Below are 16,047 nucleotides of genomic sequence, written 5' to 3'. Positions count from 1 at the left end.
CGGGGCGTGGTGGCACCACACTCATCGCTGAGCTCAGGTACGGGGCTGGGACAAACGTCAGTCTCAACTGCAGTCTACACACACTAGTCCAAAGGGAAAGTTCTAAAGCATCTAGAAGAAATTATTCAAAAATACTCTCAAAACCTGTATTTTACATGAAAACTGGGGTAGTAATGGCAGCATACACATTATTTTTAGCCAAATCTTTTAAAAAAATGTATACTCTTGAATTTAGCATCTTCAGTGTGATGCACCTGGGTGAACGCAGACTATGTGTGAAATTCACCTCTGTCCATTTCGGAAGACGAGAACCTCGTGGATGCGCTGTGAGGTCGTTTCTAAAAGCTCTCCATTCACCCGCTCTGATATCCAGCTGAAAAATCTTTGAAACTGGGCAGAGATTTTAAAAATTAGACAACCATCAACTTGGTGTTCAAACTGGGTCTAGTTTGTTGAACTTTCAAAGTCAACTGTCTTAAAAAAAAAAAAAAAAAGAGCTGACATGATCAGATTGGGGGGGGGGGTTACTCTGCCGCCAGCAGAGGCACCTGCGGGTTCTAGCGCCTGGGACCCCGAGACTGTGAGAGGGACCTCGGAGCAGGCCGCCCATGTCGTCTCGGGGGCCTAGGATGCTGTCCAAAGTGCAATATGGAAAAACGGAAGACCGCGATTAACCGTCACGGGATTATTTCTCCCGCTGAATGACTGGCAAGGAAACTGTTATTTTTTTAAGCTTTACTGAAGCTGATATGTGAACACTGGGATACTGTGTTTTCTGCAGTGAAGTTCCGGACAGAATATTAGTGTCTTGTACCAAGGGACCCCTCCCCAAAGCACTTGTGTGGCCAGCTAGTTCTCTATTTTCCACTTACAGTGTCACGCCCCTGGAATAGACGAGAAGCCGTTCTAGTAGGAACAGTTTTTTCTTTAATTTGAAAAACCACGGATCAGGAAATCACTGAAATATAATGTTTAGCATCTGAGTTGTCACATCTCCTTCAGGATGCTCTCTTTTTGTTAATGCCATGTGACAATAAAAAGATAACCACAATTTTTATATAAATAATATTTCTGTTAAAATTCTGATCTCAACTTAACTATTGTTAGTTACAAATAAAAGGTAGATATCATAAATTAGGGTAAGCAAAGCATGCAAATCTAAAGAATCTATATCTGAATTCCTAGATTAGCATTAAAACCAATCACCGCAACAAATACCTCAACAGTATGCCTCGTGTGGAGAAAGGAAGCCATACTGAGCATTCAATGCCACAACCGTAAGGTTCGGAGAGGCACCTGTGGCAGTTCTCAGCGGTTTCTATATGGAATGCTCCCCCTTTCTAGGATTACTTGAAAAAATCAAGTCAATTCGAATTACGTAGCTGTAAGACATTGACACGTGTAGGTTTTACAGATTCAGAATCTTCTCTGTGATTTAAAACGGGCAATGGTTCATGACACAGGACACTGAAATAATAAGGGATCACATATTCGCAGGCAACATCTGCATTAAAAATACACAGACACACATGGGCGCAGAGGCACGGTTAGTGAGCGCGAGCCACCGTCACGTGACCGCCTGGACCGGGGGCCGGCTCCACGACGCTGCCTTCCAACCTCCTGCAGCCACTTTCAGCATGAAGCCAATTTAAATATGTCAATACTTCAACAAAAGTTTAACAGTATGGACTAAAAACCATTCACTCACGATTCTGGTTACTTTAAAATTTGGTATGCTGTATCTCAAATACATTAGTAACTATTCCTAGATGGAAATAAGCAAATACATGGAATCGTTAAAAAAAAAAAAAAAGATTAAAAAAAACATCACTAAATGTCCATTTGTACAGACAACATTAGCAAACATCTAAGATTTCTTCAGTAAAAGAAAAACACGTGTATTTTTAACCCTTTGGTATCCAAACTCTTAAATTATGAAGACTTTCTTAAATACAGTCTTCAGATAACAAAAGGAAGAAACTATTTTTTAAAGTATTTACCTGAATAAATTTGGTGCCAAGTTTTCATTTCAAGGTCAACATCACTGAGGGTAGTTTTACATTGCAACCGAACCCCAACCATGTTTGCATACGTTAAACAGAAGAGTGTCATTCAGAGGCTGATAAAAGGCTTCATGTGCTCCCACTATAATTTAGCAGAGGAAAAAGATATTTGGATTTGGAAATCATTGGCTATTTGAAAGCACTATTTAGAAAAGCGGTGATTAAACAATTATCCAAGTCTATGCTATTCAAGGTGTTACGAAACTAATCAAAATTCTAAACTAAGTGTGTCCACAGCTTTAGGAGGCTGGCTGTCCACCTCTGCTCCTGTCGGCAGGCAGAAAGAGCTTCAGCGCTACGTCGGGAAGTATCTCGTCCACCAGGCCAGCAGCTCTCCCATACAACGGGAAAAGAGCCAGCCACCAGCAAGATCGGACAAGCGTGCCGGAGTGACACTGAGGTACGTATGGGCGGTGAGACTAGGTGGGAACGCAGAGGGTCCAAAATCAGAAACTAATTCAGAGTTACAATTCTAACAAATTTCACAGACTTTTATTCTTAGGGGCAAATACGTGAACCAATGAAAAGAAACCACAAATTTCAAACATGAATGAATGAATGGTTATCAGAGTAAGTGTGGGCTAGATTTTGCCTCGGGCAGGAGCTGCGAACAAACTCCCAACAGCAATATGACATATCCTCATGGCACGTAGGTGCCCTAAAGGGAATTCTGCTTCCAGAGAGGGCTCTCTGGGTAAGCGCATGAGGCTGGGTCATAAATGTGACCACCAATGAGGAACCAAACTAAACCAACTCAATTTCAATTAAGAATGTCTCAAAGTTCAGTAGTGTGGATGCTTTTGCAAAATTAAAACAAAGTCTATTAAGATCACATTTTAGACTTTTGTGACTATAGCCAACTGTGCCTGTTTTCTAAATTAGGCAGAAGGATTTTTTTTAGAGTGAGTCACTGAACTTGCTTACATAAGGCTATTTATTGATGCTTCTCCAGTTATCTGATGACTGCAGTTAAGTCCTTCCCGGGATTAGAATAGGTCAGTGGGAATATACACAGCCCCTTTGAAGATCTGGGTGCCACGGAATTTATTTGCTAGGGCTAATTCCACAGAAATGCTCTCCTATTGGAAGCTACGAGACTCTGCCACGACCTCATTAAACACTAACACCCGTGTGGCAGGGCACAAAATGGGCCAGCAAATCTGCCTGAAGTCCCAGCAACTGTAGTTTCACTCTAAATCCCACTGAGTCCCTGTATTTCTACTCAGAGGCATAAAAAAGACTATTTCAATATCTGGTTGATACGGAAACGTTCACTTTACTTCTCAAGAAAACAAAGTAACTCAAATTAATTGGTGCCCAAATAGTGAAAGTAAAGATAATCCAAGGCTTGAAATCTGCAGTTTACAGTGTCAGTAGTTAAAAGGTCTTAACTATCAGCAGATAGTCAGCAAGTTTTCTTGCTTTCTCGAAAATCACAGAAGACTTCAGCTTACATTGCTACTTATTTGATCATCAAAAAGAAAAAAGAGGCAACGGCAGTTTGCAGGCTCGTCTGTGTCCCTCCTCCGATGCAAACCCCTCAGAGCGGGCAGCAATCGGTACTGGCCGCAGTGACAGACGGAACCGTCCCACAAGCAAACAAAGGACGGGGACAGCCTCACTTTTGAGAAGTCCGTACCTGATGCGCTGGAGAAAAATGGGAACGAGAAGAGTCTGCAGAGGTTCAGGAGATTTAAAGTATGCAAACACTGAACCTGGTCACAGAATTACCAGTTAATCCTACGTATTTTTACTTTTGGATGTAAACAATGGCAAATGATAATGACCATCATATAAGCCAGAAACAAAACCTCACGAGAAAAAGAAAACTTGGCACCAAAACTCAAGATGTAAAATAAGAGAAGGAAAAAAAAAACTCCATCAACATACTCACGTGTGGTGCTAGAAAATGTTACACACGGTGCCCAGCGGCTGACATGCGTTATCGTACAGACGCGGCCTATATTGGCAAGTGAGTTACACAACAAACCACTCTAGCCACAGACGCGGGGTATGCTTGCCCTCATCATTATCTACCCAGTGACCAAAAAAGCAGCAACTTAAGATTTTGGCCACTTTATGCAGCTGATACATAAAAAAAAAAAAAAAAAAGTAGGAATTAATAACAAAATTAATAATCACCACCAAGTGTGACAAAATACTGATACGAGACAGCTTTCAATCTCTTCACAGGAAAAGGAAAGATTCATATTATAGCATGTAATATGAAGAATTAATAATCTGGCCCATTGTGAACTAGAAAAAACACAAATCACTTTAGGTAAGTAAATTAATACTGTGCCCCTCGATCCTCTTAAAAAAACAAAACAGAACAAAAATGCATTTTATTTGCTAGGACTACTCTTTACCATGTGAGCAGTACAAGTAAAACAGATCTAAGTACCATAATTTGGGGGACTCAAACTATCATCTGTTGGTAGGCTAAAAGTGTTAAACTATAAAAATGTGCAGAACAGACATCAAAAAGCAATTTACAAATCAGCTTCCCAGAAAAACTGGCAATTTCTCCAGATGTTAAAACTAAATAACCACATATACAATTGATTCTTTGTGCTCCGTCTCCAGGCCAAAGACTTAGAATTTTAAGCCTCGCTTTAGGCTAGTCGGCTCGGGCTAAATACTTCTTCTAAAAAACATCTCAAGGTTCAGGCAAGGGAAATCACCATAATGCAGGGTCTCGAGGGAGTGGCTCTTATACTGAGAAGGAAAAACAGCCTGGCACTCGAGGCCAGACTCAGTCACACTTGGTGGGAAAGAGACACTCGAGGGTCCTGTAACCAAGGACAGAATTGTAAACAAAAGATTCTCATTTTAGAAAGACACCTATTAAAAAAAGGATATAGAGAGAAATATTTATTGGCTCAAAGGATTAAGCTATTCATTGAAACGAAGAGAACTAACATCTTAGTAATAAAATGTTCAGGGTCAATTAGACTATTGTTTAGAAAAATAAGTCATTAAAAAGGTCAACTTCTAATTATTATTTCAATAAATGACAAGCAATGTAATCATTGATTTTATATGACTCTGTATTTCATAATCAAAGCTTCTGTTATTAAAATAAAGATTTGAGTTTTTAATCTAAACACAGCTAAAAAAATGCACATATAACTTCACTTTGAAGCAAGCCATTGAGAATCATCTCAAATTATATAATATATATTCATATTATCCATTGTTTTTACATTACCTGAAGTCATAACTATATGAAGTCACAAGGTACCCTGCAATGTAATAGTTAATACAGGGCATATTTACAGTACTAAATTTCTATGAAAAAGATCCAAGCCCAAACTAATGACTTATCTTAATGACGTAATACTTAAATGAAACAGAAGCTAAGATCCTAGGAGCCAAATGACAGCCCCTGGTATTAGGCCTTGCAGTAATTAATCTATATGGTTTTGCTATCCAGGATCTATTTTCAATAAATTTATTATAACACAGAGTCAAAACAATGAAGTGGAAACCAAAGGGTTAAACTAGGTTAGTTTTGTGGGTTTATTTCTCCCAAAGTCTAGATTTTCACATTTCCAATTAGAACAAAGTGGTTTGTAATTAATTTTTATGAAATATTCAAGACACTCAAAACAAAAAAGCTAACATTATAGTTATTTTGGTTATTACAGCTCTATAGCTTACACTCAACATTTAGGGGTGAAAACCGCATCCATTTTGTTAATGCTGTGAACTGCAGGAGAAAAATTTTTACAATATAAATCTTTCAGAGAAAGTTAATACAAATGAATTTAATACCTAAAATAAATGTTTAACGCCATGGCTAGCTAATGACTTTTGCATATAAGACCACATCTTTAAATTAATACACTTAAATATTAATACTGTTCTATCAAGCCACGAATAAACTAGCTCATGTAAACTGGACTAAAACAAGATTACAATAATGTCACTGATATCAAGAGCTCAGAGGGAGTCTAAGTCTTTAATGTATATGGTTCCACTTTACAAATTATAAATCATTAAAAGTCAGAATGTGCTTTAAAACATAATGTTTTAGCATCTGCTAAAAGATGAGAAAATCACCACTTAGAAAAGCTAGCTGTCTGTCAGGATCTGGGGGCCAGGGAGGCCTGAAAAGATGTTCTAATCCAATCCAAGGCCTCATTTCAAAATGAACACTGGCAAAGTAAGTCTGACGACTTGCCCGCGGTGACACAACTAGTTAGTGGCCAAGTCAACAATGCCAGGTTCCGAATGGAACGAGCTCACGGCTCTGTCCACCCTCACGTGCCGTCATGGCAACAGCCTGCAGCGGCTCCCTCCGCTAGCCGTCAACCCCACCGGAGCCCTGCCCACTAGCGCCACCTGATCTACCGAGCAGAGCTACGCTCACGGAGACACCACCTGAGGACTGCTGCTTGCTCGCAGTACACGCTGCCTGTCAGCACGGTGCCCTGACTGCATGTCGGCAGGACGGATAAGCGAAGGCACTTACTCGATGTGGGCCCCGTTGGCCACCAGGGCACTGACGCAGTCCAGGCTCCCAGAGCGAGCCGCCTTGTGAATGGGGGTCTCGCCCTCACAGTCCTGAAACAACAGAAGGCGCACACGACATATCAGATCCAACAGGACTCGCACATTTCCAAGCAACATAATGGACACAGACGTGCACCTCGTTCGTCCTGGAGACCAAACAACACGGCGAGTCAGAGCTGACGCAGAACACACACAACTGTGGCCAGAGACGCGGGAGGGAAAAGAGAAGTCGGCCATGGAACGGGCATGTTCTCCTGAATTCCTGGGTCGAGAGCAAAGAGTCGTGGGGCCTCTCCAGCAGGGACAGCACACACACTTCACATGGATGTCGGGAAATCATTTTATGCTGGATCTCAGCACAAATGCGTTGTAGATAAAACCCAGAACGATTACCCTGTAACAGGTTAAAAAGAAAAAAGGAACCAAGGCCAAGGTACAGACAGCACACACCATCCAGCGTCTGGTCTACCCAAGAGTGCCCACACCCGCCACAGGGCGGGCCTGAGCTGAGACATCACCCGTGCCCCCCTGCACCTCGAATCCCAATTACAAGTGCACTTTAGACAAGGAGGGTAGAGGTTAAAGGGCCAGGAATGATGAGGAAGAGGACCCGGGGCCACACACAGCCAGCTTCACCCACAGACCCTGAGAAAAGGCTGCATCAGAGCGGGATTCACACTTCAGAATAATGCTGGAAAAGGCAGAGAAAGCGAGCCGACGCTGGGAAGGACAGTGAAGATGAATTAGTTTGCAGACTATGAATGGGACAAAATCCGAAATACGCTTCCATTCACGGGCTCTCTGGTTCATAAGAGGGAAGGAAAGATGCAGCAATCAAGAGGAGCAAGCCGTTTCTGTTTGAAACCCCGAGGCAGGCCCTCCCGCCTGGCCCAGCAGCACCGTTCGGAGTCATCGCGCCTCCCTGTCCCTGGAAGCTGAGCCTGGCAGCAGAGCACTCCCCGCAACAAAGGGAGGGGCGGCAGCGCACTGTGCGCGGCACCCCGAGGACGGTTCATTCATAAACCGGGACACAGCCGAGCTCCTGCCCCCGTGCACCTGAGCTCACAGGCAGATCCCAGGGCGCAGGCCCAAGTGAAGAGTGCTCGCTGCTTCTACAGCAACACGTAACCTCAAAGACTGCAGCGTGCAGCGCAGAGGAAAGTGTGACCACTGACTGAAAGTGAGCTCAGAGGTGATGTAAAGTTCTACACAGAATAAGCCCATTTCTGAAGAAAGAAACACAGAATTCCATGTGGTCACCCAGGGAGCCATCCAGTGAACTCAGATTCTGTTTTTTTTTTAAGATTTTATTTATCTATTTGAAAGAGAGAGAGAATGAGAGAGAGAGCACATGAGAGGGGGGAGGGTCAGAGGGAGAAGCAGACTCCCCGCCGAGCAGGGAGCCCGATGCGGGACTCGATCCAGGGACTCCAGGATCATGACCTGAGCTGAAGGCAGTCGCTTAACCGACTGAGCCACCCAGGTGCCCCAGATTCTTTTATTTTTTAATGATTATTTATCTATTAGAGAGAGGGTGAAAGAGAGAGCATGAGCAGCAGGGAGCAGCAGACTCCCCGCTGAGCAGGGAGCCCCACGTGGGACTCGATCCCAGGACCCCAGGATCATGACCTGAGCCGAAGGCAGACGCCTAACAACTGAGCCACCCAGGCGCCCCTCAGATTCTTAACAAAGCAAAAACCTACCCCCATCCTCCCAAAAAGGGGGGGGGAGGGGGGAGACAGGAGGAATGTAATCAGGACAAGTAACACTTGCATAGCGTGGAGATTTAGGGGAGGTGGTGCCGCCCCCAACCCCCCCCCCCCGACAAGAAAACAAAGGTTTCTAAAGCTATCTTTGGAACAAGGAGAAATAGTCAAAGTCTGCTCTATCACTTCAAGAAGATGATGGGACAGTAACAGAGGACAGAGGAGGAAGCAAAACCAGCTCCTACGTGCATCCTCCAAGAACAGCTTCGGGCCGGAGGGGAGAACCAACGCTGAAGAACACGCAGCCCAGATGTAAGATGAGGAGCCGTTTCAATTACTCACGTCTCAAGCTCAGACAAGTCACATTCCAAAAATATCAACTATTTTGTAGTATGATTCCAAAACTATTGTGGGCAAACTGAGTAATAAGGGAAAGTGGGAGCAGCGCCACAAGTCTGAAGATGGACAAGTCACCATGAATGGCAAATACAGAAAAGTCTAGTTCTAATCTGGCTATAAGAAACTAGAGGTGGTACCAAATGTCACCAAAATTCTAGAATTCTAGACCGGTAGTAAAGAGATGACTTGTAAATCCAGGCAAAACGTGACGCCCGTGGGTCGTGGCCACAGACCGGCTGAGAATAAATCACCTGGAGACGGACTTCCTTCTCTGTGGGTAAACAGGCTCCAGACGGCCCCTCACGCCAGGTCTGTAGACCGCAAACACTGTCTCTGTTAGACTTGAGGACAATGAACTGATGACAGTTAGGAATTAATATGCCAAAAAATCGAGACTAGAAGGTGGGTGGAAACTGGAGCAGGAGCAGAAAGGCCGCGGCAGGTCCAGAAAAACGGCAGGCACACAGATGGGCTTAGGAAATCCTGATCTGGTTCTCTAACAGTTTACGTGGGGAATGAGAAACTGTCCACTGGCAGGGAACTAACACAAGGGCTGCCGTGCCCTCCGAGGTCAGGGGGTGCCTGTCCCAGCAGGCCAGCCACCACTCCCCACACAAGGGGGCAGCCGAGACCCTGTCAGCAACCATACCAGGAGACCCAGGGATGCCGGGTGACAGCCTCGGACACGAGAGGGCTTGGGGGGCTGCGAGGGGGGCCCAGCAGCCCCAGGTCCAGGGCAGAGGCTGGGCTGTTGTCCAACGGTATGTGGAAAAGAGCTTCTAGACTTAAACGGTCTGAAAGGCAGCGGGGGACCACCTCTTTCGACCTCTGTAAATCAGATGCTACGTGAGAACTGAATGAAAACCACCAGAAGGGCACCTGGGGGGCTCAGGGAGGAATCTGCTTCTCCCTCTGCTCCCCCCCACCCCGGCTCGTACGCTCTCTCAAATAAATAAATAAATAAAATCTTAGAAAAAAAAAAAAGAAAACGAACAAAATATCTATACCGAAGTTCCACATTAGTCCTTAATCACTCCCATTCGTGGATTATCCGTATCTCATTAACAAGGGCATTGAGCACAAGGACTTGCCCCAGGCCAGGGAGCGGCACAGGGGAGGTGGAGCGTGGCACCCCTGGGTCCCGGGTGTTCTGCCAGGACAACGGGGCAGAGAGAAGGCAGCACCAGGAACGGGCAGGTGGGGACAGGCAGGCCTGGTGCAGTAATGGCGGGGGCTGCGTGGCCCCTGAACACACGGATCAAAGCGACACGCACCGTCACTCCCCTGACCCCTGTTCTAAACCACTGCCACAAACACCTGTCCTCGCTTCCTGCCTTGTAGGTGGCCAGCTGAGTGACCTGTGAGGGAGGGGCCTGGTTATCAGCAAGGGATGAATCTTGGGAAAGACAACAAAGCAGAGAGGAAATAAAAACTGTTTTGCACATAGTAGGCCCTTGAGGATTCTTAATAGAAAAAGCAAATAACAGGAAAAAGGGAAAAGAGGAAAGAAGGCATAAAGGCATCCCTACAGAGCCCCAGGCACAAGCCCCTAGACGAATCCACCCTCAGGGCAGGGTCTCCGCCCCGGGACCCCTCTGGCCAGACTATCCCGAGTCCTCTACACCCACACACGTGTCCACACAAGAGTCCCCAGGAAGCGAAACTCTCTCCCTGAGGTTTTCTTCGAGGAAGTGAAAGGAATAGTGAAAACATCCCGAGAAGCTGGCACGACCGCCCGCGCTTGCACCCCCCAACCCGCCCCCCCCCCCCAGCTCCTCATCCGCGATCGGTCAGAGGGCGCGAACTCACGCTGGTCCGCCTGCTAGTGCTGGACAGCTGCCCCAACGGCCCCGACGAGGCCACAGCCATCCTTCTGCTAGCGTGGGTGTGTCTCAGCGCTTTGTGCGGCAAGGAAGCGGAGGCCACTGTGGGCAGGGGAGCCGGGAAACCTGGGCTCCAGGCCAGACTCCTTCAGTTACCAGCTGTGACGTGGGCAAGCCACCTCGGATCGCCGTGGATCCCGGTAAGTCAGGTAACAGGTGAAAGCGCTCTCTAAACAGAACGCACCGCTCCGTGAAGGGCCTATTATCTACAAATAACTCCATACACGTAAATCCCCATTAGCCCCGAGGTTAACCTATCAAACTCTAATTAAGGCCCCAATTAAAATTCAACACCATGTAATTATAACTGGAAAAAGAAAATAAAAACCAAGTTAATCATCGGCACTCCCTTACCGGTTTGTTAATGCTGGCTCCTGCTTGAATCAACCAGATGAGGCACTGGGGGTGGCCCCCGAAAGCAGCGATGTGGGCTGGAGTCTGTGCGTAGCGCGTAGTGGAGACGTCCAGTGTGGCTCCAGCTCTCACCAACTGGATGAGGCACTCCAACTTTGAAAACAGCAGAAGGGGGATGACACACGTGTGTCGTACGTTTTTACATGTTACACAAACAATTTCAATTCTGTGATGTAGATAAGTGGCATTTTTGTTGCCCAGCTTTTTTTCTGTTTAAGGGAACAACAGAAGTCATTCCTTCGCAATACAAATTTTAAAAAAGCTTAAAAAGAGGGGCCCTGGGTGGCTCAGTCGTTAAGCGTCTGCCTTCGGCTCAGGTCATGATCCCAGGGTCCTGGGATCGAGCCCCGCATCGGGATCCCTGCTCCACGGGAAGCCTGCTTCTCCCTCTCCCACTCCCCCTGCTTGTGTTCCCTCTCTCGCCGTGTCTCTGTGTGTCAAATAAATAAAATCAATCTTAAAAAAAAAAAACAAAACCTTAAAGAGAGTATTTTTCCTTATCCTGGTTTTAAAAAAAAATCTGTTACACAGGAGTAGAAAGTCAAAAACACTGACGGCACACACATTTAAACATTCTGTTTTTCCTACAACTGAAAAAGCCCAAATCAGTAAAGACCGATATTCAAAGACTTCTATCGCAGCTGGGTCTTACCACTTTCACACGCCATGCTACAGAACAAAGCCAGTGACTGGTTGTTGAAAGGAGGTGCAGCCACAGTGAACGCTTCATAGAGCGTTTTCTGCTCTGCACGAGGGCACCCTGTGCACCCTCACACGGGCCGCATTCGAGGAAAGCTCAGCCGAGGCCTGCCTCCAGTCCCGATGTGCAGAGTGAGTGTTCACACTGTGCACGCCCCTCCAACCCCCCCCCCCCGGAGGAAAAGGCCTAGGGCACATCCAAGCTCTGGCCTCCCAGGGGGCTGAAAGAGGACCACGCATGTGGCAAGACCACACTTTACAGCCGGGCACCAATTATCATCCCAGCCTGTGGCTGCAGGAGGCTCGTCACACTCCACACATACCCCCACGTGCCCACCGCGAGCCAGGCGCTGTCCCACAAGGCCTGCTGTCCGCAGACTTACACTGCTCCACCCACATGTCCTCAGATCCTGCTCGGCCCATTTCCCCTATAGAGGCACAGCGCAGAGTTAGTGGAGAAGCTCCAAGTGCCAATGATCCTCTTCCACAAGACAGAGCTCGGAGGAAGAACAGGCGGCCACACCCCGATGTGACCCCGCATCTCTTACTCTCTGTCAGCAATTTAAGCCTTTCCTTGCTAAAGACAGGTCACTGTGACCCACATTTGTGGGAGATGGACTCTCACGCTGGGAGCACACAGATTTAACACGATCTCGGGCTTCCAGGAACTAGAATCTGGGAGTGACAGCTGATAAAGAGACACACCTTTGGTGCAATTTTGCATAACGCCGTTATTAACGTACTAGGAGAAAATGAAAGTGCCAATGGTAGTGATAAGGCCAACAGGTTTCAAGTCCAAAAGAAACAAGGATCAAAATCAGCGGGTATGCCAAAAGCTGTTACTTATTAAGATCAAGCCAGAGCTCCCTGGACTTAAATCTGTTACCTGTGGGTTCGCTTTAGGAAACTGGGAGAGATACTGTTCCATAGGACAGCTTGCAAAAGCCAAGTGTAACTAGAGATTTTAAATAATGTTTAGTTCTCAAGGAAAAATAAGCCTCATGAAAGGTCAGGTAACGTGCAGAGTTGGCACATTTCTCGGAACGCCAGCCTGAAAGATGGGAATAGTTCGTTATGTGTTAAGTGCCAACTTGGCTCTTGCCCAGGCCCCAGCACAGGGCAGGCTCAGATGCGGATAAAAACAGGGGAGCTGCTGGCCCGGGGCGGGGGGGAGGGGGGGGAGCGGCAGGGAGGGGTTGCACGGAGATCTTGCAGCCCCACTCCCGGCCTAATTTCCGCCCCAACACTGAAGGAACGAACAGCCTCTGGTTACATCTGGTGCCCAGGGTTGACCTACTACTTACGTTCCACAGCAGAGACTTCCAAAAAGTGAACTCGGGGGTTCTGCTTCTTACTGTTTGTAGAACATACATAACCTGAGAGGTACCGTGGTAAGCGTGTTAAAGCCTGTCCCAGCTCCTCCTAATCGCGAGAGGTGGCTGGAGGCACCCCTGGGTTGGTAAATACCCTGAATCAACACTGTAACGAGGTTCTAAGCGCCGGGCAGAACGTGCCAGGCTGTCCTACGATACTGTGCCATGCTCAACTGGAGGATCGATCAACAGGGAAGCCTTTTCAAAAACAGCCGTCCTTGCCTGGCGGGAGGCTGTCTGTCCCCAAAGCACGCGGGGACCGAGGATGCTGAGGACCCGCGCCCTGAGTTACCCACGATGTAAGGGGCAAAAACCCCGGAGCCGGGCGCACTGGGCAGGGACGCAGAGCTTCAGGGCACGACCGCCTCGGGCGAGGTCCAGCGGAGGCGGGAGCGCGCGTTCCAGTGGCTGGGGTCTCTCGGCCCCGCGCCGCGGTCCCAGCGCCCTCCCACGGGCTCCACCGGCACCAACGGGGCTCTCCGGCCGTTCGGAGCGTGCACGCTGCCCGAGACACACACGAGCACCGACTGCCGGACGCAGCGGCAGCAGGAGAGCAACCTGTGCCTGGAAAGACACGGCACCCGGCTCTGCGAGGCCGCGGCCGCACGGTCTCCCAGGGAGAGCACTGTTCCACGTCCACAAATGGGAGCCCCAGAGTCAGCTGTGAAATGCGGCGGGGACCGCGTTCTAAGACGGACGAGGAGCGCGTTCCCGAATCCCTGGGAAACGGACGGCGGCGTCCCGTCCTTCCCGGATGTCCAGCGCCCCTAGGACGCGGTGGACAAGGGGCGCGGCCTGCGCAGGAGGGCGAGCGCGGCTCCGGCCGCGGGCAAGTCACCGCGCCGCGAGCCCAGGCCACTCTCCCGCGCGCGGCCGCCCAAGCGGCAGCGCCTGCGCCCCGCGAGCCCAGCCCGCCGCAGGCGCCAACTGCCTCCGCTGGGGGCGGCGCGCCCGCGAAGCCGCCGCCGTTTGAAACGCGCCGCCGCACATGCGCCCCGCGGCCCCTCGCGGCGCCGTCGCCGCGGGGCCCGCTTCCGCCCGCACCGCCCGCGCCGCCGCACATGCGCGCCGGACCGCTCGCTCGGGGCGCCAGCGCCGTCGGCCCCGCTTCCGCCCCGCGCTCCCGGCACCCCCCGCGCCCCCGCGCCTCAGCCCCCACCCTCCCCGGCCCACCGCGGAGAGCCGCGGAAAATGGCGCCTTAAAGCGCCCGCGCCCACCTTGCCGAAGTGCGCGGCCCAGTGCACGGGCGTCCAGCCGTAGAAGGAGTCCTCGGCGGCCAGGTGGGCGCGCGGCGTCTGCTGCAGCAGCGAGCAGAGCGCGGCCAGGTCCCCGTCGCGGCAGGCGCGGTGCAGCGGGAAGCGGAGCGACAGCAGCTCCTCGCTGGAGAAGCCCGCCTCCACGCCTGCGCCCGCTCCTGCCGTCGACATGGTCCGTCGCCGGAGAGCTCGGGCTAGCCGACCGAGAGGACGCGCGGTGAGGACCGAGAGGCCGCCGCCGGAGCACAAAGGAGCGCGAGTGTGGCCGCCTCGTCCCGCCGGCTGCGGAGCGGAGCGCAGCAGAGCGCGCACGGGGGGCGGGGCGGGGGCGGGGCCTGCCGCGGGCCGGTCTGAGGCCGGCGCCCGCGGACGCCGGAGGTTGGAGGCGGGGCCTGGAGCGCCGGGGGGCGGGGCCTGGCGGGGCCCTGGTTGGGGCCGGCGCTTGGAGCAGCAGGCCGGCAGGGAGCGGGGGGCGGGGTCTGGGCCGGGGGGAGCCGGCGCTGAGGCGGGGAGCAGGGGGCGGGGCTTGCGCCAGAGGCGGGGCCTAGCTGGGTGGGGCTTGGGGGCCGGCGCCTGGAGCAGGAGGCGGGGCCTGGGCCAGGAACGGGGCCTAGCGGGGCGGGGATGCGACGAGCGCCTGGGGCAGGAGGCGGGGCCCGGGGCAGGAGGCGGGGCCCGGGCAGGAGGCGGGGCCCGGGGCAGGAGGCGGGCCGGAGCCCGGGGAATTCCGGGAGCCGGGAGCGGCAGAGGCGGGGCTCGGGCCAGCTCTCGGCCGCGTGCCCCGTCCAGACCCCTGCCGCGCAGTGTCCCGACCGGCCCGCGGGGACACTGCCGGCGAGGCCCGAGTCCCCGCCGGGCTCCGTCCTCACGAGGCGCCCGCCTGTCGGGCAGGCTGCAGGAGCAGCCAGCAAAACACTGGAAAATCCTCGGTCAGTGACCGAGAATCATAGTTTTCTTAACAGATTTTCTAATGATAAGACTAATACGTGAAAATCAATAATTTACTATCGAGGAATAACCACTATCAACGTTTATGGGTTATTTCCTTACAGTACTTTTCTTACCATGTAGTTTCATTTGTATGTATTCTTTTTCCATATATATATTGCTTTCCTTGTTTCTTTCACAGAATTCGGAATCCCAGTAATTCAACTTTAAGTAGGGAACCGGATGTCTGGGAAAATAATGGTGCATTAGATATCAGCTGGCAGCATTAGCCAATAAAACAAGAAGTTGAGCCCCTAATGCCTAACGAAGGGGAATTAATTTATGGTGTAAATGTACAACACAGTCCTCTATTCATACAGCAAGCGTGTTGATGACATGTGAATGCTGCACTTGGGGAGGTGCTCCAGATACAGGAAGTGAGGAAAAGCAGCAAGTTCGGTTCAGGGAGCAATTACTAATGCATGGGAAATGTGAACGAGACAGACTCAGTCTTCCCTCAAGGGGTTTCTAGTCTATTAGATGAGGCAAGAAAGACTATTTCAATAGTTGAAGCAATACCTTTTTTGTTTGGACCAGAAAGGTGGAACTATGCTGTCAACTCATGGCAAGCTTGGTCCACTCCAGAAGTCAACCATTTTTCTTTGCATAGACCATGCAGATTTTAATCTAATTATCTCTGTAAGGTGTATACCCTGGTAATGACTTCCATCCTTCCTAGGAAAGAGGAATACCCTTTCCCATTTTGCAAAGGACGTGAACATGCCTTGTCATCTGTAATATCGAGGGG

General features: G+C 49.9%; 1 protein-coding gene across 2 annotated transcripts in view; it reads right to left on the bottom strand.

Moving 5' to 3' along the window:
• The window catches only part of ANKRD10 (ankyrin repeat domain 10), a 32,142-nt gene extending 17,519 nt beyond the window's left edge, over positions 1-14,623 (bottom strand). The window contains exons 1-3 of one of the 2 annotated variants that reach the window (XM_035003044.1): positions 14,274-14,623; positions 10,924-11,076; positions 6,541-6,632 (exon numbers count right to left, since the gene is read on the bottom strand). In XM_035003044.1, coding sequence (XP_034858935.1) covers positions 6,541-6,632; positions 10,924-11,076; positions 14,274-14,483 — 455 coding nt within the window. In that variant the 5' untranslated portion in view covers positions 14,484-14,623. Of the gene's footprint in view, positions 1-6,540; positions 6,633-10,923; positions 11,077-12,986; positions 13,863-14,273 lie in introns of those variants that run through there. The other variant, XM_035003045.1, reaches the window with a different exon arrangement.
• Positions 14,624-16,047: the final 1,424 nt, after the last annotated feature.

Source organism: Mirounga leonina, unplaced genomic scaffold (assembly GCF_011800145.1).
Source record: "Mirounga leonina isolate KUSES-001 unplaced genomic scaffold, KU_Mleo_1.0 Mir_127, whole genome shotgun sequence".
NCBI lineage: Eukaryota > Metazoa > Chordata > Mammalia > Carnivora > Phocidae > Mirounga > Mirounga leonina.
The sequence above is the reverse complement of the archived record's forward strand: the minus strand, read 5'-3'. Positions and strand labels throughout refer to the sequence as shown.